General features: G+C 42.3%; 3 protein-coding genes across 5 annotated transcripts in view; all 3 read left to right on the plus strand.

The window, feature by feature from the left end:
* The window catches only part of ndrg3a (ndrg family member 3a), a 32,315-nt gene extending 17,669 nt beyond the window's left edge, over positions 1-14,646 (plus strand). Inside the window, exons 1-15 of one of the 3 annotated variants that reach the window (XM_038695597.1) lie at positions 3,011-3,388; positions 7,096-7,201; positions 7,350-7,470; positions 7,736-7,798; positions 7,880-7,940; positions 8,985-9,071; positions 10,210-10,266; positions 10,662-10,765; positions 11,073-11,138; positions 11,224-11,275; positions 11,379-11,426; positions 11,516-11,551; positions 11,637-11,688; positions 12,959-12,997; positions 13,537-14,646. In XM_038695597.1, the coding sequence (XP_038551525.1) occupies positions 3,338-3,388; positions 7,096-7,201; positions 7,350-7,470; positions 7,736-7,798; positions 7,880-7,940; positions 8,985-9,071; positions 10,210-10,266; positions 10,662-10,765; positions 11,073-11,138; positions 11,224-11,275; positions 11,379-11,426; positions 11,516-11,551; positions 11,637-11,688; positions 12,959-12,997; positions 13,537-13,709 (1,116 nt within the window). In that variant the 5' untranslated portion in view covers positions 3,011-3,337 and the 3' untranslated portion in view covers positions 13,710-14,646. Of the gene's footprint in view, positions 1-3,010; positions 3,389-7,095; positions 7,202-7,349; positions 7,471-7,735; positions 7,799-7,879; positions 7,941-8,984; positions 9,072-10,209; positions 10,267-10,661; positions 10,766-11,072; positions 11,139-11,223; positions 11,276-11,378; positions 11,427-11,515; positions 11,552-11,636; positions 11,689-12,958; positions 12,998-13,536 lie in introns of those variants that run through there. The other 2 variants (XM_038695595.1, XM_038695596.1) reach the window with 2 other exon arrangements.
* Positions 14,647-16,187: 1,541 nt separating this feature from the next.
* On the plus strand, positions 16,188-20,189 carry LOC119886395 (src-like-adapter 2). Its single transcript, XM_038697099.1, has 8 exons — positions 16,188-16,454; positions 17,029-17,140; positions 17,236-17,335; positions 17,427-17,513; positions 17,975-18,078; positions 18,418-18,570; positions 18,663-18,792; positions 19,269-20,189. The coding sequence occupies exons 2-8, from the start codon at positions 17,068-17,070 to the stop codon at positions 19,390-19,392; spliced, it is 771 nt and encodes a 256-aa protein (XP_038553027.1). The 5' UTR covers positions 16,188-16,454; positions 17,029-17,067; the 3' UTR covers positions 19,393-20,189.
* Positions 20,190-20,735: 546 nt separating this feature from the next.
* Positions 20,736-26,157, plus strand: LOC119886394 (short transient receptor potential channel 4-associated protein-like; the record flags this gene model as incomplete). Its single annotated transcript, XM_038697098.1, is given in 11 exon segments — positions 20,736-20,893; positions 22,566-22,694; positions 22,822-22,938; positions 23,083-23,140; positions 23,260-23,318; positions 23,947-24,075; positions 25,069-25,270; positions 25,364-25,549; positions 25,646-25,788; positions 25,896-26,027; positions 26,133-26,157. Coding segments are annotated over 11 exon segments (1,306 nt in total), but the record flags the coding sequence as incomplete, so codon positions are not given.

The raw sequence follows: 26,157 nt of genomic DNA on the forward strand, positions 1-26,157 counted from the left end.
ATTCCACTTAGCTGCTTCAGTTTCAGGGTCCTGAACTCGCTGGCTCACTGGCGTACTGTCACACTGTCGTGGCTCACTGGGACACTTGAACAGAACGGAGACATCGCTAAAGTTAATAACACCTGTGCTTTTCCTGCTATGACAAGTCAAAATGTCTGCTGTGAAACGGGCCTGTTGTCAAGAACATGCACGTGAATAAAGTATATGTATTTTTCCAAGGACAACAAGGACAGAAATTCAGAGAAAAGGAGCACTAGCTAGCTAACTAGAAATTTAGCTAATAGCCCAGTATCTAGGCTAAGTTGTGGTAGCAAGCTAATTTAATAAAAATATTGGTCAATCAACTTTTTTTTAAATTCTTCTCTGTGGGAAATATATGAAATGGTAGATATTTATCACTATTTTAATATTTTTTATGTGAACTTGTGGGAGTACACTCTGCTTGTTGGTTTGAGATGAAGTGATATAAGCTCTAATATGTGAAAATTAAAAAGGTCTGTTGAAATAAGGGGTGTAATTTCATTCTTCCTGACTACCACTGTCGCACAGTTTATTAATAAAAGAACAACCAGAGCCCAGGTGCAGTACAAGGCATTAGCAGCAGACAGTCTGTGGGGGAGGGGGTCCTCACCACTGGCTGCACCATCACTCTGAGCAGCCGATGTTACATTCCAGCAGCTGGAGGACAAATCAAGCTGCTCTCCTTTTTACTTCCCTGCTACTCCTACCACAGGCAGTCCACAGGTACTGCAACAGCTATGTAAAGCCCCTGTGCACCTGCAGGAGGTTGATGGTGGTGGTGAGGTGGGAGTCAGAGAGGAGAACCAAGAGGGTGTGGTGCTGCAGTCTTGTGTCCCTTAAGAAATCCCGCTTACGCCACTGAGAAGCGAGGGGGGGAGGAAGGTGTGAGTCAGCCTCCTCCACCCATGGGAGATGCTGTGCTTTAAAGTGCATACTTAAGAATACAGAGTTACTTCATGGATGTGGAAATGGCTGATGGTGCACTTTAAAAATAGAGCATTGTAGGGTTGATGGTGTTTGCTGTGGAGAGCAAAAGGTTGAGATGGTATCCATGGAAACTGAATGCATTGTGATATTTTAGTTTATTGTCTCAAAATGCTTATATATTATTAGATTATTCATTCCATATAGTCTATACATCATCACTTTGTATTTTATGTCTATGTCCAGTTTTGATACCATTTCTCATCTTGACCTTGTTACCACTGCAACACAAAAAAAATGTATTTGTTTTTCAGACAAATGGCTGCCAAGTCATGTCTTTGGCTTTTCAAATCCTCACTGGCTCATTATGCTCAGCAGAGGGCGCCATTAGCCCGCTGATATGTGTGGCTGGAGGGCTTTGGTTTGTGCAACTTTTTTTGCCCTATATGTCCCAAAGGTAGGCTTAGGCATCACAGAAACTGTTGCACAGATGTTGCTCAGTCACGATCTTAGAAGAGGATAAAATGGACCATGTCATGTTGTGGACAGTTTGATACAAAATGTTTTTCTGAGCTTGTGTGATTTTAGTATGTTTGGACACGTGGAAATCAAACCTTAGATTGTTGATGCATACATTGAAGTGAGCTATGCCGACCAGAGCGTGCCTGTATGACTGCTGAGACACGCAGTGACTAAGTGTATGACACAAAGAGGCACCCGCTCTGACAAGGAAAGGGTATACGTGTGTGGGGTCACACACATGATCTCCATGAGTTGATGTGACCAGTCACATGTACACCGTAATCTGGCATGAGTGATTGAACATCATAGTGCACACACCATTAGCACCATTAGTCATGTTCCCACTGCAGTCTGGCTTGAATGACTGGAGATGGAACTAAACAGTAATTAACACTGTAATTACGGCCACTCTCTTGTGGCATCATATTGTACAGATCATTTGCAGATATTTAATATCTGTTTTATTTGTCCTGTCTGTATATCAGGTGTTTATTTATTTAAATGTACATAAACATGTGTGTCAGTGGCACCCTCTGTGGGTTAGGACAGTAAGTATTTAGAGGAGAAACAGCAGTTTACAACCAAACCTGCTGCTACACTGACTAACCAATGGAGTGCTTCCTGTCTTTGTAATCCCACCCCCGCTGTGCTGTTTGCATGTGTGCCATTGGCTGCACAGAGCAGCCTGTCTCAAACAAAAGCGTGACGCCCTGCACTGCTGGCAGTTGTGCAGATGACAGAAGAGAGTAGAAAAGGAGAGATCAATAAACTATGCGGATCAAATGACTCAAAGGCAGGTTTAGAGGAAATAGGTCCTTTGATGTCGGGTTTGTGAATGTTGAATAAAAAGAACAGCTTGTTGTGAGTTAATTTTCTGCAAAGACTGGAACATAATGAGGGTTATCTTTTGAGTGCCATTGCTGAAATGAATCCTGGAGCTGTGCAAGAAGATATACATGATAAAGTAGTGTTCCAGTATGAGCTCACTGATTTGCGGCAAAGCTTTTGTTGAGTGCAGCATTTTACACTAGTCCTGCTGAGGGACTAAGTCTTGCAGTTGGAAGTCATTAACAGGGTCTGATAATGGATATTCATGTTGAACTATTTCTGATTTGGATGCTGAGGTCAGTCACATTCTTCTCCCTCAGCAAGGTGAAGCTAAAGTGATTCTGGAGACGGTTGTTGGTAGATCTCAGTGATGAGCAGCCATTTTGCTGATGCAGAACACAGTCCAGGGTGAGCGATCACAGTCAGCCTCCTCTCCTCTCCACTCTCTTCACTTTATTAGTATCATGGTGTGACGTCAGCAGCCTGCCCATTTTACCAAGACTGCCTCTGCATTCTTTGCACCCCATCACCCCTCTTCCACGCGCCCGTTCCTCTCTTCCTCCCACTCCCCCCTCCTGTTCTCTGTTCTCCTCCAAGCCCCACCCTCTCCCACTACCCACCTGACCCTCCGCAATCCAATTAGACGCACCGGTGGCTGGATGTATGGACGCGCTGTGACTACCAAGCACAAACTGCAGTCTCACTCTCCTCCCCCTCTGTCCCTTTTCCTGCACTCTTTTCCCACCTCTTGTCTCTGCTTCTCACTCTTGTTCTCGCTGCATTTTATCCACACCCCCTCCTCTGCTTTCATTCAGATTATTTACCCGTCTCCTCCTCGCTCCCTCTGCTGTGTCTCTCTCCTCCTTCTCTTCCTCTCTTCCTTGTCGCTGCTGCTTTAGCCGCCTCACCCTACATCCCTCCCTTCCTGCTAACGCTCCCTCCCTCCTCCTCCTCCTCCTCCTCCTCCTTTTGGAGATCTTCAGAGCTGACCAGCACACACTCGGGCATAACATAACACACTCCTCTCCTGCGTGGGAAAAACATGTCAGCTATTCTGGACCTGGACCAGATTGCATGCTCTGGGAATGGAGTGGTGAGTGACAAACACATCTTGCCTGCCTTGACACACCTGGCTGGGTCTTTGCAGCAGGGAATTTTGGTTCAGATTTGGGTGCAGGGTGCGGGGTTGTTGTGCGGTTTTCCCAAAAACCGGGTGACAGCAGCTGGCTCGTGGAAGGGAAAAGCTGGTGCGGGTCTTTCCTGGCTTGTTTGTCACTACCCTCAGCAGACCCTGAGACATTGGGCTTTTTCTCTCTGAGCAGCTGCTAGTGTGGGGTGAACAGTTGTTCAGTGTGTGTGTGTATGAGTGTGTGTGTGCCCCTACAGGTCACACAGTGCCCATGTGTGCTGTCTGCACAGCCCTACACACTGCATACAATGGTGCATTTTAATGTGATGATATGAAAGATGCATGTAGAGCCCAAGTGTTTCTGAATCTGCCAATGCCACCTCCGGAGGATGTGTATGTGGTGGTCAATATGTGGGTGTCCATCAATAGTGGGGTGGATATTTGTGTGTTTCAGGGTGCATGTTTCGGTTGATCTCAAATATGCATTTTAGTGTATATCCATGTTTTGCCTGGTGAACAGCTGTGGATGGTGCATAGTGCCATAATTGTGTTACTTACTCTGTTTTCACTGAAAACAAACAGGGAGGTCACTCATTCACACACTATAGCAACAATACATCACCTTCCCTCCCCTGCAGAGACCCGCTCGACCCGCTGCTTTGATGACACAGACCATATGTGTGCTGCAGGTGCGGAGGGCTGTGTTTGTGTCAAGAGATGCGCAATGGCACGTACCTGAGAGAATCCCACAGCAGAACATGCACAGGAGACATGGACGTGATGTTCTTGTGTGTACACTAAAGTCATTTGCAGGCTGCTGGTGTTTCTGCCCTGTAATGTCGCTCTCAGAGGTGATTGATGCCGTTCCTGGAAGGGTGGGGAAAACAGGAAGGAGGGGGAGAGGAGGCATTGATAAGAGACGGATTGCGGGAAGAGGAAGCATGACATACTGCTCTCCTTTACTCACCTCACCCCACCTCCCTCATCCTCCTTCACTCTGGCACCAAAACCCAAGTGCTTACCTCCCCATTTGCCCCGGGCAACCTCCTCAAACCCCTCTCTTCAAAGCACAAACCCCTTTTTAGTATTCCTGTCTCAACTTCAACCTCTCAACCATCGACACACAATACTTGTCCAAATACTAGCCATCATGAATGTATTATAGCAGTCAAGGAGTTGCAGTCATTGCGGTGCTCTCTCTCTTTTTCCCCCTCTAGCTCTCCAGGCTAGATGCACCGCCCCATGTCAGTTTTCTTGAGATGCTGGCGTGTGTACATATATTCCCATACGTGTGTGTGTGATAGGAAATGGTGAAAGGCAGAGCTCCCAGATCAATACAGCTTTTCGACCACGTCAAGAGCTAAATGGACAGATAAAAGGTTCACTCCTTTTCCACAGCACTTTCTACATGATTCTTCACCCTTGTTTGTGCCAGAACATGTTTGGAAAGGCTTAATCAATTTAACCGCTGTGCCCCTTCTGTTTTAAGGCACACCCTTCTGTTAGTCATACAGGACGCCCCCTGGTCTTCACTCTTTTCTGCTGTCTTTATCACACAGTCCCTGCTTGCTTCACGCTCTATTTCCTCACATCCACTTCCAGACTGTCTCTATCTCTTGTTCTATCTATCTCCTCTTCATTCTCTGTTCCCCCTCCCATCACCATTTTCATTTCCCATCACTGGTGGGGCGTACATGCCTGTTTTTTTTTCTGGCGCCAGCACATGCACATGACAGAAGGCAGGCATTTGAACAAGTGTGTTTGCCTTGTTTCTTAAAGCAAAGCCTCTCTTTCTACGCTGGGTGTCCTTGACTCTGTCCTTGTCTAAAATGGACATTCCGCAGCAGCACAGCCATGGAGAGTTTCCTCTCCATCTCTAACAGGTTGTTCTGTCTCCCCACCAGGCTGAAGTTGCAGAATAATCTCATTATCTGTAGAAAAGGCCTCAGATGAGCACAAGGCTTCCTATCCTTCTTCTTTATTCCATTTCATGAAGAGAGGATATATTCAGTATCAGCAGATTGTAGCACAAAGTCAGCGAAGGCTGCTTCGGGTTGTTTTTGTGTGCACTGGTTCCGTGTTTTGTGCGACAGGCTAATCTCTGTACCAACACCCACACAAATTTCTCCTTCCATTGCTGACAGCATGAGTAGTTTCCCTCGTGTTGCTGTGTCCATTACAGATTGCAGATGCAAATTACTGCAGCCTCGTCATTGAGAATTAACCTTCACGCCCAAGAGATTGTGACACATATCCATCTGCCAAATGTCTGCAGTGGGAACCCGTGAGGGGAAACAGTAGCATGCACACTGCACGCTCCTTCTGTGTCTATCACCCATAACCTGTGTCTCTCATCCGTCCAGGCTCGCTCTCTGTATTATTAATGACCAGTGGGCCTTGAGACCAGGCATACTCTGGGCCCCGCCCGCTGCTCCTCCTCTGTGCTCTACACACGCATGCACAACCTTGTATGCAGCACTAAGTCATCCTGACCTTGGGAATTTTGTGCGCGTGTTACAAAATGATGCTGTGATTCTGAGATAATTCTGGAAACTAGCTTTGTCACTTTCTGTACTTTCTGAATCTCATTAACACTCATGATAGTTTTTGCTGTGTCATCCTAAAACTAATTACCACCATTTGTCTTAATCACATCGCTGTGTCTTCCAGTCAAATAAGTGTAAGTTGAAACTACCTTTAAGCCATTTAATATGTTGGGTTTTTTTGTTAAAGCAATGATAATTACTAATGTGGGGTTTGCTCATGCTTGATAGAGAAAGACATTCAAAAGAAAGAAAATAAAGCTGGTGAATTTGAAAGGGTTTTTCTGCAAAGACATTCGTATTTGCAAAGTCATACATAGCCTCAGATAAAACGTGCTTTGCACTTTCAATCTAAGATAGAAACCCCAAATGTTGTGTTGGTCATTGGGGGTTTACTTTACTATATGTGCCAAAATGTGTGTCCTACATCTGATTTTTGAGAATAAAAATATAATTTCTGTGTTTAAGGTTTGATTGAATTTTCACATGGATAACCTCCAAACTTTGTGCTTGGCTGAGATAATGTTTATGTAAAGAGAAAAGGCCCACACAATATAATTAATATTCACCTGCTTGAATCATAAAGCCAGAGTTAGTAGTTTTATTATTAAAAAATCCTATGAATAAAAAATCCTACTAATAAATATTGTCTGTGTAGCCACAGCCTGATGATCTGTAGCTTATGCCTCCGTGCCAAACTCCATTGATCTACAAAAATGATGAACACTTAAACAAACATGGACCGTGTAGTTCTTTTTAAAACAACTCTGCGACTGCATTTTCTATCTGTAGTGATAATCTATGTGTTGCACAGATGTTACTGAGCGAGGATGTAGTTCCCCGTTTGAACATCTTTGCTAGTTTGACACGTCAACAGAAATTTTGAGATTCTGAGGTAAAAGCTTGACCAGGCTTTAGCTACAAGACAGAACACCGGTAGTTGTTTGTGTTTATTTATAAATGTACACCAGAATTGTCCTTTTTAAATTGTGACAGCCTTGTCATGTCAGACAGACAACACACGTGTCACTCCAAAGTAGTGGATTATCAGGTCTTTTCTCTTTACATATACCATGTATCGTTCCATCAGTCTTCAACGGTACTCTGTTGTCTTTTCTATGGCTCCAGGAGCATGACATTGAGACTCCCCATGGCGTTCTGCATGTCACAATGAGAGGTGTTCCCAAGGGCAACAGACCTGTCATCCTCACCTATCACGACATTGGCCTCAACCGTGAGTCAGCCACAAATAGATTCATCAATACACAGTGTCCTGCATGTAATGAAACTGTTCTGTTTTAGCCTCACCCTCAGGTCCTCGGCAGAGTTTTCACTTCTGAACTCTCACAGTCTGAGTGTGTCCTCTGTTCACACCTTTCTAGACAAGTCGTGCTTCAACACCCTGTTCAACTATGAGGACATGCAGGAGATCACGCAGCACTTTGCAGTGGTTCACGTGGACGCGCCCGGTCAGCAGGAGGGTGCACCTCCATTCCCCAGCGGGTGGGTGTTGGACTGGTTTCACATGCACTGATGAATGGGAGCACATTTATTTCAGTTCTGATGGAGGAGCCTTAATCGTTTCACTCACTTAGAATGTAAAGTGAGCTGGTTCATTTGCTAATGGAAGCACATTCATCATGCAATCTGTTAGTCGAAAAGTATTTACATTTGTGATAAGCTCAGTTCCTCTGATTAATTCAAACATAAGGAAATTACCTTTAACTTACTACTCGCACACACTCACATGCGTTTCATCTGTGTCTAGTTATCACTACCCGACCATGGACGAGTTGGCGGAAATGCTGCCTTCTGTAATGACTCAGCTCAAGTGAGTCCATAGCTGATCAGTATATGTAAATAAATTGAATTTTCATCTCCAGTCCCACAGTAACCAGTGGTTTCTCTGCAGGGTCAACAGTGTGATCGGCATTGGTGTGGGAGCAGGAGCGTACATCCTCACCCGCTTTGCAGTGAGTCCCCATCAGGACCAGAGCGTCTACACTTTCATCGTCATTATTTTTCTGATTGTATTCCTCCACACGCTTTTTTTTTTTGTCCGCCTTTCTGTCTCGCCGGTAATAATTGAAGGTTTTCAGGCCACACAGCTTGTTACACTGAATATTAAAGCCTGCCATCCAGCCCACACAGGGCATCAGGTTTCTCCACAGTCTGCTGCATACGCTGCCATTCCCCAGATTATGAATCACCTTGGTGATTCTCTCCTTTTCAGTTGCTTTCATCTGGTATCCACACACAACGCAGTGGAGCTAAAATAGGCATGATCTGTGTACAGTAGAGCATAAAGAGCTGTAAGTGACAGAGAGAAGCAAGGGAGCAGTAAAAGATGAATAATGAAAAGGGAGGATGATGGTCAGGGGTAAAAATGGAAGGTGTTGGGATTAGCCAAACTCACTGTGGAGCGTCTGCTCTTGTTTAGAAGAAAATTGATTCTGAATGCATTTGCTTTAACCGGCTTGGAACAAAATGTCTGTTACCCATGATGGATTCACGGCAGCTGCTGCTGCATTGCATTTGTATCATGTTGAAAGCAGCATCCGCAGTGTCCCATCGGCACTGGGCAAGATGGATCTTAGATTTCCCTAGACATCCTCTTCATCTGTCTTCAGGCAATCGAAAACCACATCCCTTCATTTCGAAGCCCAGGATATTTTCATTCATTTTAAATGAACAGACAAGCTTCATATTTTATCACGTTAGAGAACAGTGCAGTGGCTTTAGCCTGCACTGTTGAGGGAATACACCAGATCTTGGGCAAACAATTACAAACGTTTCATTGTCAAGATGTAGCTATGCATAAGCTTGATTCCTTTAGTTCACTGGATCAATGGATGCTGTCAAGACTAAACCACATTTTAGGATTGCACATGAGTGAAAACTGAGAATTGTAAGCACACCAAAGCATACAATGCAAGATAACACCTATGTAGAACTATCTCAGTGGTCAAAAAGTCTTACTCTTATGTTAGCACTGACATGCGTCCTTCCCTTCCCAGCTGAACCACCCCAACCTAGTGGAGGGGCTGGTTCTGATTGATGTCGACCCGTGTGCTGAAGGCTGGATCGACTGGGCAGCTTCAAAGGTCAGTATTACCACTGCAGTATAAACCTAGAAAATCCTCAGCACACTTCGCAACATAGAGATATTAGTTAAATCATTTACCAGCCATTCCAGTTCAGTTTCCAGCATTATGTTAGGCTGTAAATAATCAATGCATTTTGGAGTTCAATCAGTCTACTTTATGATCTCTACTTTAACCATAATATTTTAAGATCACTACTTTATGTTATTTATGCCTTTTATTCTAATCTATTCTGTATGATGCAAGAATTAAAAAGGTTTACTAGTTATACAATCATAATGGTGACACCAACCTAAAAAAGATAAACGTGATTTATTTTCTGGCTAGAAGTGTTTGACTTATTGGCATTAAAAACACAGGCAGGGGCTCCAATCCTGTGTTAATTTGATTATACCTGCAGCTTTTGGGTTGAGGGCACGCCAAAGTTAATCAAAACTAATCTTCAGAGTTTACTGGACAAACTTGTCAGAACAGCACTTCTGGTGTTCATTCATTTGGATTAGTTTCATTTTGATTGGAATAATTGGCTTCTAGTACAGGGCACGATGGGTCACAGCACTGTAGTGCACTACTGCACGCTGAACTGTTCAACTGAACTGTATTGTTTTGTGTATTGCACAAGATAGTTCAGGGAGAACATTCTTTGTCGCGTTAGTGTTACAGTTACGGGACCATGGGGAGCTTGAAATGACCTTTGTCCCATATAGATTAGACTTCATCTGCGCTGTTGTTATTATTTTGCTCAACATAGCAAACTCTGTAAATGAAAATGAGGAGACATCCTTCACAGTATATTTTAATGTGTGTGTTTTTTTTTAGTATTTTGACTTTATTGAATAGTGGCAGTAGTGATGGCGAGAGAGAGAGAGAGAGAGAGAGAGAGAGAGAGAGAGAGAGAGAGAGAGGGTTATGCAGTAGAGCTGCCTGGCCTGAATCACTGAACTACTTGGTCATCAGGACGCCCAATCCTTCACAATTTCTAAAACTTAAATATGGCTTTTCTGTGTAGTTTCTTCCTTTTCATTTGATCTCTCAGTACATACACTACATGCAGGCACAGGCATAGGCATATGGTTCTAAGTGTATAAAAAAAGTCTCTTGTCTCTTAACTGGATCTGCTTCTTCCTCTCGTGTGCAGCTGTCTGGATGGACCAGTAATTTGGTGGATATCATCATGTCTCACCACTTCAGCGCTGTGAGTTTCTATTGCAGTACATTGCTCGCTTGTGCTTTTCCTTTGTATTTTAGACCTTTTTCATTGACGGTGTGCGACAGTAACTGAGCCTCAGGAGGCTTTTCTTGATTTCCCTGGATACCGTAAACTCATCTCACTCTTATTACAGACATTTACTAATTACTCTACTTCTGTCCTCCTGGATACATAGACTGGTAGCATGTGGCATCTAAATTACACACTGAGGGCTGAAGCTAACTATACTGCTACACAGCTTCTGTGTGTAACTAATGCAAATTCATGTAGCTCCTTGTACATTCCATACATGCTACTTACGTTCCCTTTATGTGGAGTCTGCTTCTATTTAATTTCAGCTCTTTGTGGCTAACTGTTTTTCACTCTGCTCTGTTCACCAGGATGAACTGGCAGAGAACCAGGAGCTGATCCAGACCTACCGTCTCCACATTGCCCAAGACATCAACCAGGACAACTTGGCCCTCTTCTGTGGCTCCTACCAATAGTATGATGCAGTATATAAGTATACGCCTTGTCTGTACATTTTCTAAGCAGTTTCTAGCATTCTTGATCACATTTATGGGTACAGCTGAGGCATGTAAATTCTGCTTCCAGTATCTGGAACTTAGAGTAAGCCCGATCTGAATACATGTAGGGAGAAGCAATGCATTACAAAATACAAACAACAAGGGTAAAATATTAAATCATGAGGTGCACCAAAAATTAGGATTTCTGCCAAGTCACTCAAAATTTTAGCCAAATCACATTGATCTAGCTCCACTAACTAAACATAATGTTTCTCCCTGCACCAGCCGTCGGGACCTGGAGATCGAGAGGCCAATTGTAGGCCTAAATGAGGACACGGTCAACACACTAACGTAAGTTTTGAGACTAAGAAGACCCAAATAAACATTTGTCTCTGAGGGTGTGAGAATATTTACAGCTCCTCTTTTTCACACATAGGTGCCCTGCGCTGCTCGTGGTTGGTGACACATCACCTGCAGTGGAGGCTGTGGTGAGTGACACTCCATCATCTCAGGAGCTGAAGCAGCTTTGGGAAGCATTTGCAGTTATTTATCTTTTTCTGAGCTCCATACTTATCCCTCATTGATATTCAGGTGGAGTGCAATTCCAGGTTAAATCCTACCAAGACCACACTGTTAAAGGTGAAGCTTCATGTAATACGTCTGTTAATGAAAAAAAATGTTTTGACTGTACAAAGAATTTTTTCATGAGACTGATCATTTTCTCTCAGATGGCTGATTGTGGAGGCTTGCCCCAGGTTGTGCAGGTGGGTTTTTGTTTGTTGAGAAACACATCTAGCCATTTTTCTTGCCTAAATCAGCTTCTAACTTTTACCCTTTATCTGTTCACAGCCAGGGAAACTTGCTGAGGCCTTCAAGTACTTTGTTCAGGGAATGGGCTACAGTAAGTAAACATGCTCACACGACTTTTGCTACTTAAAAACATCTATACATAAAATGATACTGGTTCAAACTAGTCGACTCTACATTGAGTGTCCAAGTGTTGTTTACAGATTAACAGCTTTTTGGTCTGACGCGTTTGTGGTCAAGGTTTCGCTGAATTTCCTGTTGATGCGAGTGCAATGACAAAAGTTACTAAATGAGTATTTTTTTCACTGCAGTCTCCTATGAGCTGTAGCTAAACACCCCTGCTGATGGGGTTTGGATTGCAGCCAGCAGTGCATGAAAAGACACAGTTTTTTGTCAGCCTGGTCACGGAGAGGTAGCCCGAGCGGCTCTGTGGACGCTAACACCATTTCCTCTCTGCTCTTTGCAGTGTGTGGCCCCCACAACCCTAAGTAGGTGAGGTGTAAGTGCTCGTAGCATGACTGAAATGACAGTGGCACTCGAGATATGCTCAACAGCAGTTTGGAGTGGGCGTCAAAAAATACCCTTTTTGTTCTTTTGTGTGGCCTGGTGTGCTTTTGTTTTCTATCCACCAATGTTTAATGATGCGGTCTCATTTCTAGAGAGACTCAAAGTGCATACTTAAACAGGCCTTCAGGTTTTTACAGTCATTCATCTGCAAGGAAAAACAACACACAACACATTTCTATCAGACTATACTGGCCAGCAGTGTACCAACCAGACTCTGCTCCATGGATGGATGAAGTCATGAATGTAGGTTTGCTTGCTCTGGCCCTACAGATGATGCCTATCTCTGTGTGTGTATTTCTGTAATGCTAATTCTCTTCTTGCTCTCCCCGTTCCCAAACCCTTCACTGTGGGGCGCACCCATGGGTGTAGCTAGTGTATGTCAGTGCCTCAGTGTTGCTTTAAAGTCCACCAAGTCCCCCTGTTGAGTAAATGCCACTGCAGGATTAGAACAGATTAAAAAGAGTGTTTTCACGCGGAGACAGTGTGGAAAATAAATCTTAACGCCTCAGCATGTTTCAGAAAGCTGCTTTTCCCTCATTAACACGTTGCCACCGTGTGAAATGCCAAAGAGAAACAGCCAAAGAGTACAGGAAATCAAGATCGTAGTTTGCACACGTGCTAGATTTCTTACCTGTTGTTGTTGGCAACCAGCGTTTTGTCCTCAACGACCTCTACGCTGCGGCAGAGCCTCAGTTTGAATCAGAAATACACTGAGGTGGGATAAAGCAACATGAGAACTACCTTTTCAACATTTCTCCCTTTCTCCTTTTTCTTCCTCCTTAAACCATTGCTTACAGTTCCCTACGTTCTTCTCAGTCACCTGAGCAACGAATCAGGTACCGGGTTTTTGAGCAGCTGCCAGACTAGAAGGCTTTGGACCCAATGGCCTCTTTAACACTCCTCAGTGGATAAATGTCAATGTATGCAGAAATTCTCCAGAGAGCACTGTTTCATATTGGTATTCAACAGCAGCTCAGTGTGGTGGATACAGTCAGTATTATGCACAGTGAGATCATTCTGCATACTTTGACACGTGTTCATCCCCATGTAGGAGTTGTTCCTGTTAGCATGGATTCAGTCCTCAGTGTCCTGTTTTGTTGCATGGCCTGCTGGTGTTGCTTCTTGTCAGTTTAGTTGCATTGCAAATGCTGTTGTATTGTTTTCATGTTGTTGTTTTTTTTGTCAGTTTAAAGTAGACACACATGCAGTCATTTTCTCTTTCGCATTTCTTTTATTTGATGAGTTTTCATATTTGAGAATTGTGGTTTGCATGGTAAGCACTCTGTTGTTTTTTTGCATCTGGGTACCCAAATGTTCCCACAGTAAGTCTCAGTGCTGTGTGAGTGGAATATTAATGAGCGTCTCTCTTTTTCAGTGCCGTCAGCAGGAATGACTCGTCTGGCTCGCTCACGCACCGCCTCCTCTTCCAGCATCACCTCCATGGACAGCAGTCGCAGCCGCAACAACCTCAACAGCCTGCTGGAGGGCAGTGCTACTGGGGCCCTGGACAACCATGCTGGACCCCAGACCATGGAGGTCTCCTGCTAAACTCCGCCCCCATCCCCTGCACACTCTCATAGTAATTTATGTGCCCTCTCTTTCTCTCTGTCCCTCTATCTATCTTATCTATCTATCTATCTATCTCTCTCATCCTGCTCCTAAACAACTCACCGCGAGGAGGATCTGTAATGAACTATGTGATTAGAAAAGAGGATGTAATAAATATATTAACAGATGCATATTATTGAGTATTGAATACACGTCACATTCCTACCAGAAACCATAACTACATTCAAATGGTCAAGCTATAAGATTGACTCAACTGTCCAACCTCACCCCTATGTATTTATTTTTTTCACATTGTCTTTGTTTGTTTAAATGTCTTCACACACACACACTGTAGAAATCCATGAGTTCAAAATAACTTTTCATTGCACGGTACAACACTTTTACTATTTCTCTTCTGTTGTGAACCCGTGTGGGCTGCATTGATTGGGAGTCACAGTATCTTTGTGTTTTAATCACAAACTTGCTGCACTGTGATGCTGAATTAGTCACAAAGTATACAGAGGGATCACTAAAACTGCTGTAGCTACAGAAATGTGATGTGCATGATACATGGAAGAACCATTGCAGACTGTAGCACACAAAGTAAAAATACACTGAAGCTGTTGTTGTTGAGAGCTGCTTTTGAACATTATGAAATAACATTCAGTGTTAAGTAAAAGTCCTGTACCATGTTTAACTCTGTCACATGCATTCATTTAATGTTTTGTTTTTTGTAATTGGACTCTGTAATTTTCCTTTTCTTTCTGCTTTGTGTTATTTTTGTTCAGTTGAATAGTTTATTCAGATGTTTTAACAACCTTTAACAACTTCTGATGTGAAAAGTGAGAGTCCTTTAACTGAGGGGCCCAGTGGTGCTTCTCACTGTCTGCTGATTCAACTCATTTATATTAGTACTGAATAAAGCTACAACATGACATATCTGGTGTTTTCATTTATCATCACATTGCCAATAAGTCTGCCTGCCAAGTGCACATAGATTGTCAGTGGTGTGAATATTTGAATGAAAGAAAGCAGAGTACTGTATATCTGCAGCGAGGCGAACATTTCTGTTTTTCCTCTTCTGTTAGTGGAAAAGTGAGGTGACTGTGGTGAGTTAGTTTCCAGCCCACACATGTTCTTTTTTCTTCACAGTGACACAGATGATGTAGTCTATATTTAGCACACTAAAAAAACAATGATCAGCTGCACTGAGACATAAGATGAGATTGACTTCAAACAAAAAAACATACAGGATGTCCAAGCGCTAAATGCTAATCTAATGTTCATATCTCCCACTGAGGCTTCTCTTATCGTTCTTGGTTGTTCACTGTGTGACACAAATTTCCTCAGTTAATGGCAAAGAGAAATGAGCTTCTCACTAAGTACATACAGCGGTGGACACTAATATCTGTACGGTTTGGTGCAATGCTATGCAACAATCCAGCAATGAATACTGTCTGTTCGTATTGATCTTTGTTGTTGAATTAACACTGGTGATTACCTGGCACTTCATGGTGCTGGATTGGTTCGCAGTGTACTACTGTCTAACCCCCTGTGTCCACTAAAATCTAAACCATTTAAGTTAATACGCTTGTATTTAATTTTCAATCTGATCAAAACCTATACCATAGAAAAGTGGAGATCGATAACAAATTTAGAAATAGGAAATGTGTAGTATTTGGTGAATCAATTTAGAAAACCATTTGAGAATGTGATATGGGTTGATTAATGTTGATAAGTTCTTTTCCGTCCATGCTAACATGTGGTTCTCGATATGAAGCAGAAATCTGATCTGTTCTGGAAAAGATTATTTCATTGTTTCCAGTTACGATACAGGTGTTCTAATTCAAATCGTTTCTGACATCTCTGATGCACATACACTTTGTATAGCTTTGGGCTATTATTGTTAATTTTCTTTGACCTCTTCATACCCAATCACTCATATTGCTCCACTACTGCTCTGTTTCATTGACTGCAGTGTATGGTGAATGGACTTGTGACTGCTGATAAATCAGGGCAGGAGAAGGCTGACAGGGGAACCTCTGTCATGCTTCTGCAGAGGTTTGACTCTTATCTGATGTTCGCATCATTTTAACACCGCTGGCAGTAAATTAATGTGAGAGTTCTGGACTGAAAGGGAAAATGTGGCCAACATTTCCCACCAACCAGACATCACGGTTCAGCTGCAAAAGCTAAAGGCAGATAAAATGTAGTTTAAACCTGTGCAAAACTAATTTACACAACTGTCTGTGTGAAATGATGTCACTGCTTCAACCCACCACATGACATTGCGAGCTGTACACGTACATGTACATGCAAATGCTTCTCACGTAGACATGCAGCTCATTACATAAACAAGTGATGCATTATTAGCCCCACTTGAAAACATTCAGCATCAAGCTGTTCTGAGTCAGGATGTCAAGGTCTCGAGCGTCACAGGAAGCTGCAGTGACATACATAAAGGCCATGCAGGAACTCTGGTCTCTGCAGTCAGCCCCCACTATAAACAGCTGCAAAGACACAGCAGTCTTCATGGGAACAGAGCAGAGGAGGGAACACAGTCACTCTGATTGATCAGCAGACGTGAGCTTAGACATATACAACAGGCATCCATGCGTATGTGTGTGTATGCTGAAGGCAGACGGGCATTTTAATCAAGATTTGGAGTTAGTTGATCTGAGGAAGGATCTGGATCAGCACTTGTGCAGGAGACCATTTCTGGCTGAACATTGAAAATTGAAGGAGGTGAGTATGTTAATTGCTCTGAGGATTTTCTTTCTTTTTAGACAGTGCCGTTTTACCTCCAGAATATTATAGTAGTATGTAATATAATAGTTAATGAATTTCCTGATATGTAATAAATAAAATAAAATAAAATAATGTAAATTATAGCAGTCATCGTGAAATACAGATGGATGAGGACAGTTGTTGTGTTTTTTTTGATTATTTAAGTAATTAAGTAGCTGCTGCTGAAAAAGTATTATGCATCATAAGAATAAAATCTAATCTTTTCATTATTTGAATCTGTACACTCATAGGAAGTAGCTTTTGTTCCTCGCAAACATGTTGCATGGAAATTTAACACAGGATATCAATGCCTCTTGTTGTGGTTAGGCGCCTTCCTGTATCATCTAGGTTTTGTTGCCAGGTTTCACAATTATGTGCAGCACCTGTAAGCTGTTTTACCGATGGCAGTTATAATGTAATAACTGGGGGATAATTAAGTTATGAATGTGAAGGTTAATGACAGCCTTAGTACACAGACCATTTTCTAATTTTGCTCCCCATCTCACTCTTTTTTTTGTTTGTTTCTGTTCAGCCATAAGAGGCATTTGAAATCAGCAAGAAGCCAAAGAACATGGGCACCTGCCCCATCAGATGTCAATCCAACCTGACAATCCTAGAAAATCCACCTGAACCTGTGTCACCAGGTAGGTTACATCTCTAAGACATCAAAATAAAGATAAAAAAAATGTAACAAACCAAACTTGGTTAAATACATTAATCTCCTTCTTTCTTGCTGCAGCCCCCCAGGAGAGCATGACTGTATCCCTCTGCAACTACCCATCCTTTGGGCATACAGAACTGACCATGTGCTTTGGGGAGAGACTCACCATCATATCAGAGTATGCAATGTAGTTCCTGATGTTTGTTCGTAACTCCCTATTATCAGACAGATAGATACGATTGGTCATGACTGCTTGTTCTCTCCAACAGCGATGGTGATTTTATGATGGTGAGATCCACAACCACAGGCCGTGAGAGCTACATTCCCACCAACTACACAGCCAAGGTGACACACAGGTAAGTCGAGATCATAGGAATATGTGTCTATTTACTCTATGTGTGTGTGTGTGTGTGTGTGTGTGTGTGTGAAAGACAGACAGAGAGAGAGACAGAGGGAGAGTGAGAGACAGAGAGAGAGAGAGACAGAGGGAGAGGGAGAGACAGAGAGAGAGGGAGAGACAGAGAGAGAAAGCGGAGGAGTTGTGAAAAGAGAAAATGTGAACAAGTGAAATGAATGACGGGGAGTTCCCTGTTGGGTGGGAGGAGTCTCTGTGTAGGTAAACTTTACCAGATGTTTGGAACAAGAGTGGCATGACATCAGCCTCTGCCTCCTGTAGTTTCAGTCCTCCTCCAGTGGGGAATGTGCTCTGATATTGTTCCAGTGGATTTTCCAAACTTGAAAACAACAGCTATATTTATATATATATCTGCATAGCAACACTGCCTTATTGTTTCAATATCTGTCTTCTCTCTGTTAGGTGGCTGTTCAAAGGCATTGGCAGGTACAAAGCAGTGGAGCTGCTCATGCAGCCCAATAACCAGAGTGGAGCCTTTTTGATCCGAGAGTCAGAGACACACAGAGGTGAGAGGGTTCTGTCTTTTTCATTATGAATTGCATAATAAACATATTATAATGATTCAAGCCCAACACTGTAGCATCAGCACGTAAAATGACCTTTACAATATTATGTTATCATTTTCATTGTTTCTAGTGCAGTCAATAGACTTTTTTTGTAGAAGTGACAGAATATTTTCATGCGCCAGATCATCGGAATGGCCTAATTTGCTTTAGAAACAACTGGGATTATGGATTCGGAAGCATAAGGAATATGAATCAGTGTTGCAATAAATGACTTGCAAAATTAAGAATCAGGACCTCTGTAGTTTAACTGCTGCATCTGTGTGTTATTTTGATGTTCAGATTGTTACTCGCTGTCTGTCCTGAAGCGCTCCAACTCTTCATATCTGGACGGTGTAAAGCACTACCGCATCTCTCACCTCCCAAATGGCTGGGTCTACATATCTCCAGGACTCACCTTCCCCTCCCTGCATTACCTGGTGGAACACTATACAGGTTTGTAGTGACAATGCGATTGTGTTTTCTTGCCTGAACATATCAGAGACAACTCCAAAAGGATGATATTAAAATGCTGCCTATTTCCCCAGGGGTTGCAGATGGATTGTGCTGTCGGTTGACAGAACCTTGCTTCATCCAGGGTTTTGACAACGCTAGAGAAGCCATGCCTATGCCCACAAATATCAGGAGGCCTACTATCAACTGGAAGGACATTAGCAGGTGTGGCAGACTCTCTGCTAATGTCTCTCTCTTGTCTCTACTGAGGATTGCCACAAGATGTCACTCTGTTACTTGTAGTAAAGCAGAGCACCAGCACCTGGTGGCATCCTGGTCAGAAAATAATTGACAAATCCCATCTTTGTGAGCATATTATTTTCAGTTGCTGTTGACACTGTCAGAAAGTTGTTGATTCAACTCTACAGTCATTTGTGATTCAGTGCTGAGTTAAGTGAGTGAGAAGAGTGTGCATACAATACCAGCAGATAAGCCTGTGGTTGCAGTGGGTACAGTAGATTCTAATTATTAAATACAGGTCAACTTCTGTCCATTTTCTCACACTAGATAAAAATAGTCCTAGACACTGCATACATGTTTGGGACATTGTGGCAAAAGAAAATTGCAGCACTTTTTATAACCAATACTGTGATCACTTCACTCACTCCTCCACGTCTTTGAAAATCCTTTTCTGTCTCCAGGTCAGTGATCTTCAGGAGGAAGAGAGCAGAGTCAGACAACTCTCTGGTGAGCGAGGGGCTGAGGGAGGCCATCACCTCCTACCTCCAAATGACAGAGGGCACCAATCACAGCTGGGACACTTGAACAAAGACAGTGGATCAGTCTGAGATTATGATGTCGGACAGACAGACAGATTGCTGTCAAATACTGTCTTGTCTCATCTGCAGTTTTGGCCACTGGAAAAGGTTGTCAGCACGCCCCAAATGTAGTCTTCGTTGGACGCTCTGGAGGGCTGAGACACTAAGATGTTTGGAGATGTGACATACTGTATGTCAGCCAGAAGAGTGTATTTAAAGAGGCACAAGGCGGAGGTGTGAGCTGAAAATTGAAAATCAGTGAGACATTTGTTCTCATTTGGTTTCAAAAGTTGAATGTTTCTCTTAATTTATAACCTCATATGTTTGATTGCAATATGCAATGTGTTATTTATATTGTAATATGATTATTGTCATGGTTATGTTATTGGAATCCAATGAAGTATGTTAGCTCTGTGATAAATGAACAAAACAAACATATAAAACACCTTCACACAAAAAAGTCAACTCAAGGCCATTATGGATTATGCTCTAAGGACATCCTACAATTGCAGGCCTTCAAGTTTGCTGTACCTTCTGCTTGGGACCTTCTTCAAAACTCATTGAAACTCAGTTTGTTTCAAATTTCAAGTATATGGATCAGGTGAATATTTGTCAGTGCCTTTGCTTATAAAATTGAATGTTGCCTTATTCAGTCAACTAGGAGGCTTGTGTTTATTTATGTCTGTCTAATTGCTGTCTTTTATATGTTTGAAACGTGTCCTTTATGTTCTTTTATGCTGCCTCTTAACAATGTCTCTCTTGCAAAAGAGATCACATGGTTAAATAAAGGTTAAATACATTTTTAAAAATCTGGTCTGTATTTTATTGGTATAATAATGTATCACAGTATCAAGTATCAAGGTAGTTTCTTTCTCTATCCAACACAAGGTTGTCCAGCAAAACAAAAGTTTAGTAATCCTGTCAAGCTACACACAAATATGGTAACGTATAAAATAAAACAATATAACGTATAGGCTACAGTTATTTACTTACATATACCTACAATTATACACCCAGGAAATAATTCTGCAGTGTATTTTTTATTTGCGTCTGAGAGAATGTAAATAGTAGCAACAAGATGGTGATGATAATGTGGTTTTCAACTTCACGTAAAAAATATGACAATTGGGAAATAGTGTCCATCAACTTTGACTGCGTTTGAGCACCAAGTAGCATCATCATCATCATCATCATAAGAGACGCACACTATGCAAGAATAAACAATCAAGTAGCTTCAATGGTATATACATTAAATACCACTGAAGGCATTTGAGTCTTGCAGAGTGTGCGTCTCTGCCAGCAGATGCCGCTTAATTACCTCCAATAATTCATCAAAGCCTTCCACTTCCTGCCCGAACAGTTCAGTTCAGGAAGAAGAAATAATGGCGACGCTTCTGGGGTCCGGGTCCCCTTGTACTGGAGGAAAACGAAGACATTGCACCAGCAATATCATTAAGAAGTTCACGGCCAGTAAAATTACTGGCCAGGGTTTCAGTCGAGGGACGCAGGTAGGAGAAACGATGCTTGTTTCGACAATAAAAGACATCCGAAAGTTGGTGTACGGAGACCAGGGACTTGCGCTTGGAATCCAGCCTGAAAATGAAGACGTTGTCCTGGAGACTTGACTGGAGATGCAGTCGCTGTGGCTTTACAGCTAGCTACAACATCACGGGGTGTTTTTAAAACGCAAACCTTACACTTTAACGCCACTGAGTTGCGCAAAAATAATATTTGCTAGCTGACAAGGCAAATAACATTAGCTAGCTCTTCAAAAGTGTAAGAAGCAAGCGACGCTTCAAGTGGATCTTTTGTTGTTAGCCAGACGTTAGCTTAGCATTATAGGCCAGGCTAACTACGATATAAAACGCTTTAAACTGAACCTTAGAGGGACTTCTGTGGTTTCTTTCTATCGGGACTCGGGGTGTCACGGCTACTAGAAAGCATGTAGTTTAATTTCGGGGCCGCTTAAATTGCAGAATCAGCGGCAGTAACATTTGCTAATGTTAGCAAACGGGGTAACGCCAGCTAGCTTGCTAAGCCAGCTGAACAGCTCAGGTGATTACGTAACGACTCACTAACCACAATAACTATCCTTTCCATAAATGGGTACGCCACAACAGCTGTTTGGACAAGTTAACGTTAGCAACTTTATTTATATTTCCACGCAAGCAAACATTTACCCGATATTTGTAACTTTGGAGCGCATAACTTATTTGTTCGGTTGGTTTACGCAAACTGTTTTGATTTTGACGGATATCCATGCACATGAACGTCGCAGACACATTCAGCCACTGAATGTGTTGCACTTTGTTCCTTGCACGAACCCCTAAATGGCAAAGCTGATAAACCAATTTATTCTTGTGCAGTCAGTGTCGTGCCTTTTTATATTCCTTGCTGACTTGCAGTTTTCAAGGTAATAGTGTGTTTCAGTGGTGAAGTGAAATCAAATTTGAATATCCCTGATAACCTTGGAAATATGGACAAGTTCGTGTTGAGTGTTTAGACATCTGCCATAACCTAAACATTATGCAACATACACTATTGTTAAGTCAGTGCTTTTCAGGCAGTAGGTCATCCTTAGTTTGCCAAAAGCAGTTGTTAAGAACATTCCTCAAGAAGGCCATCTTACTTCCTCTGTGCGACAGAGTTTGTTACTTGGAGTGGGAACTATTCTTGACACACAGTATTCCTCTGCATTAAATCAATATCAAATGTGCATAATAAACCCAATTTAATAGTTACAAAAATATGAATGCGTCCTCTGTTAATCAAGTGAGAGTTTTAAGCGAAGGAAGCTGTCTTTAGTGCTCACTGGGCTGCAGTGGTTGTCAGCATTGCATTTTTCAATTTTAAAATGGATGGATTGTAGATTGATACTTTTTGGTTTGTTTTTGGGGCCTCTGAATTCTTAGCTTTGCGGTATCGGCATATGAAAGTTCAATATCTTGAATGAGAAGAGTTATAGTGAGGCGTGTGCAAGATTATATTTTGGTCATATTGATTTCCATGACTTTGAAAGGCACTTAAGGACCAGTTGGGTGTATGCCAAGTTGATCAGCCACATATGCATACATTCACAATTTCTATTTTGGCCAAAATAAAGTTTCTGTCTGAAGCAGTGATACTTTTTCACCATGTGTATTATAGTGTTTAAGGTTGCCTTTGTTTATGTGTCCTTAGCTCCCAGGAGGCCTGCTCCAAGAGCGAGAGAAACGGGCCAAGTGGCATGGCATCCCTACTCTGCTGCAGAAGCTCTACGAGAGCAGCCATCCCAACAGTGACCTCTCACATGCCCACAACTTTCTTAAGGTAACCACACAGCACTAGTCCACCCAATAATGTGGAAGTGGAATTAATGGTTTTAGCCACTTGTTGCTAAAAGTTTCATTTTGATGGACTGGTGATGTAAATTACATGTGGACAATGGTTTTGTCAGGTATTATCATCCCAGCTCTCCATGGAGGCCATGTCTTTTGTTACGGAGGACCGCAAGACCGCTCAGGAATCCACCTTCCCCAACACATACACCTTTGACCTCTTTGGTGGAGTCAATGTAAGTTTGACATTCCTGGTGCTCAGTGCTCTTTAATTATTGGACTCCGGGACATTGAAGCTTGTGATCTCTGGGGAATCTGTTGTCATGTGTGGTACAACTCTTACTGAAAGACTCTATGCTCATTTTCCTGTTTCCCTGAAGCTGCTTGTGGAGATCTTAATGAGACCCACATTAACTATGCAGAAGAAAAACCCGAAAAGTAAGTAGGACTGACATCACGTCTGTGAATGTGTGTGATTTTTATTGGGAAGTTAATGTTTTTACATGATGATAATTGATATCATGGTAATTAGACCAATGTCTGTGTTTCTGTTACAGCAGTGAATGATGACTTGGTCAAGGACTGCCTTAGTATTCTCTACAACTGTTGTATATGTGTAAGTATCCTATTAGGATTTGTCCGTACCAGAGAAATGTTGATGTTCCTTATAACAGGTTTCAATTTAGCACATGTATAACTCTTAAATATTTTCCTTGCAGTTGGTTCTGGCTGTCTCAGAACAGAAGATTTGTTTCTGACAGGAATGGGCATGATTTAACCCTTTTGAAAACAGACAGACCACTGTTTACAGGATCCTGTTTAAACCAATCTTAAATAAAAAATGCAATGGCTAGAGCAGGAAGCTAAGGCTTCTGCTCTAGCCATTCAGGCCATCACGTTTTACGCTCGTGACGTAGTTGCATGCGGCAAAAATCGTGTGACAATGCGTGGTGGCCAGAGGAGCAGTGAGGCAGGTTGATGGGAACGTCTGAGAGAAGTTAAGAGAAATGCTAAGAGTCCATTTTTAGTATATAAGTCATAGTTAACATAGTAGCTCTAACGTAGTAGTAGTTGACAGGAACTGCCATCACAACTACCACAAGTGAACATATGGCACTTGCACAAATTAAATGTCTTTGTACTCCGATAAATGACATCACAATAAGCAAATATATCAGTGTAGGAATTGGTGGACCAGTTCAAAGACTTAATTGTTGTGCACATTTTCTCCTTCCCAAACATAGACAGAGGGGGTCACAAAGAGCCTGGCAGCGAGGGATGACTTTGTTCTGTTCCTTTTCACCCTGATGACAAACAAGAAGACCTTCCTACAGACTGCTACCCTAATTGAAGATATTCTTGGAGTCAAAAAGGTCAGAGTTGTACCTGAATTAAATCCTCAGGACAAGCATGTATACATTGTTTATGGCCCTGTTGACTCTTCAGATTTACTCCTCAGATGTGGAGGCTTGGTAGACGCGATTGTAGCTTGTGTGTCTCCTCAAAGAAATTACAATGACGTATTTATCTATATCTCTCAATTAACTATACATCATAGCTTCATTTACATTGCAAAGATCAGGTGGCTTTGTGTTGTCTCCTTCATATTTTTGGTCCTGGTAGTGTTAATTGATTTTGAAGGCAACAAGGAGCAGTTTGGTGAAAGCTTTTCCTGCTCAGTCAGATACATTAATATGATGTGATTTAGCAAACTTATTTACTGTTCAAGGTTACATAGTGCACAAGACTACCTCGTTATTGCTACGCACAACATGTCTATTATTTGCAATGGTTTTACAACAGATGGCATTTGCATTTATTTCAAAAAGCTACACCTATGATATGACCTCTGCAACGCCATGACAAATATAATTCTTTATATAAGCTAATCATGCTTTTCAGATAGAGGTGGTAAATGGACAAATATGCTAATAAGCAAAGGCAATTCTTGTTTGCAGAAACTCATTTTGTTGTAATGGAGATTTTAGTGTGAAAGCACAAGCAATCCTTGTGTGGATTAGTAGTCCCAGAGAAGCTAATGTATGTGTATGCATACCTTGCAAGGATTATGTACCAGCTCTAAAGAACACATCTTTACAAAGTGTTCTTACTTCCAGTAACCTGTCCTGAACATTTTTCGTTATTTCAGATCAGAATAGATCAAAACATCCTTGAAGAAAAAAAAAACATTGCTACAATCATGGTGGAGAAAACGTACAGGACACAATTAACCCTTTATCCATTATGCTGGTTGTTTGTTGCTAGTTTTGTAAATGAATATGTATGTTTAGTGTGTAAATGCTACTGATTGTCTGATTTCTGTCTGCTTTCCGATTGATATCAGTTCATATGTTTGCATTTTTCAGGAGATGATCCAGTTAGAGGGCATTCCTAATCTGTCAGGTCTGGTCCAAAGCTTTGACCAACAGCAGCTTGCCAACTTCTGTCGCATCTTATCTGTCACCATCTCAGAACCTGATGTAGGAAACGACGACAAGCACACACTGTTGGCCAAAAATGCCCAGCAGAAGCGCAATGCTAGCCCCTCACGGGCAGAGGTCAACCAGGGTAGGTTAGACTGACTACATAATGTATTTTGTGACATTGCAAAAGAATTGCTCAGTAAATTGTGATCTATCTATAATACTATTTCTCCAATAGTAACCCTGCTGAACATCCCTGGCTTCATTGAGCGGCTGTGTAAGCTGGCCACTAGAAAGGTGTCTGAAGCCACTGGAGCGAATTTCCTGCAGGAGCTGGAGGACTGGTACACATGGCTGGACAATGCTCTGGTGCTGGACGCCCTCATGCAGATGGCAACTGAGGAGGCTGAACAAAGCAGTACAGGTGAGAGAACAGTCCACGGTGCTGTTGGTTCCTCACACTGCTTAAATTCTGCTGTGTGAACTGTTAGATTTTTTTTTTTTGACCCCTCACCTTCAGAGTCATCAGATGAGAGTTCCCTGGCCACCAGCCCACTGAGACACAGACTACCCCAGTCCATGAAGATTGTCCATGAGATAATGTATAAAGTGGAAGTGCTCTATGTGCTATGTGTCCTTCTTATGGGCCGACAGAGGAACCAGGTACTTGACAGCACACCTGTTCACTCCTTGAAATTTCAGCCGGAGCGTTGGTCCAAGCAGAGTTAAACTGTGCGTTTCTCTTTGCCCTGTGTTGCGTGCCTGCGCAGGTCCACAAGATGCTGGCTGAGTTCCGTCTCATCCCGGGTCTCAATAACCTGTTTGACAAGCTCATCTGGAGGAAATACACTGCTTCAAATCATGTGGTGCATGGCCAGAATGAGAACTGCGACTGTAGTCCGGTATGAGGTTTTAACCCCAACACTATCCTTGGAAACTGGTCAATTAAATTGCACTTCTTCAAAAGTTTAACATAACCATTAACATTCTTTGTTCTCATCGTTCAGGAAATATCATTCAAAATCCAGTTCT

The sequence above is a fragment of the Micropterus salmoides genome, unplaced genomic scaffold (assembly GCF_014851395.1).
Source record: "Micropterus salmoides isolate LMB-PRFRI ecotype aquatic unplaced genomic scaffold, ASM1485139v1 Ms_hic_scaffold_4, whole genome shotgun sequence".
NCBI classification, from domain to species: domain Eukaryota; kingdom Metazoa; phylum Chordata; class Actinopteri; order Centrarchiformes; family Centrarchidae; genus Micropterus; species Micropterus salmoides.

What these genes read in the sequence shown, in the direction of transcription:
- LOC119886395 (XM_038697099.1), top strand. Translation starts at nt 17,068, where the DNA reads ATGGGCACCTGCCCCATCAGATGTCAATCCAACCTGACAATCCTAGAA. An exon ending in ACCTGAACCTGTGTCACCAG is followed by an intron (nt 17,141 to 17,235) that starts GTAGGTTACATC and finishes TTCTTGCTGCAG; the next exon opens with CCCCCCAGGAGAGCATGACT. An exon ending in ACAGCCAAGGTGACACACAG is followed by an intron (nt 17,514 to 17,974) that starts GTAAGTCGAGAT and finishes TCTCTCTGTTAG; the next exon opens with GTGGCTGTTCAAAGGCATTG.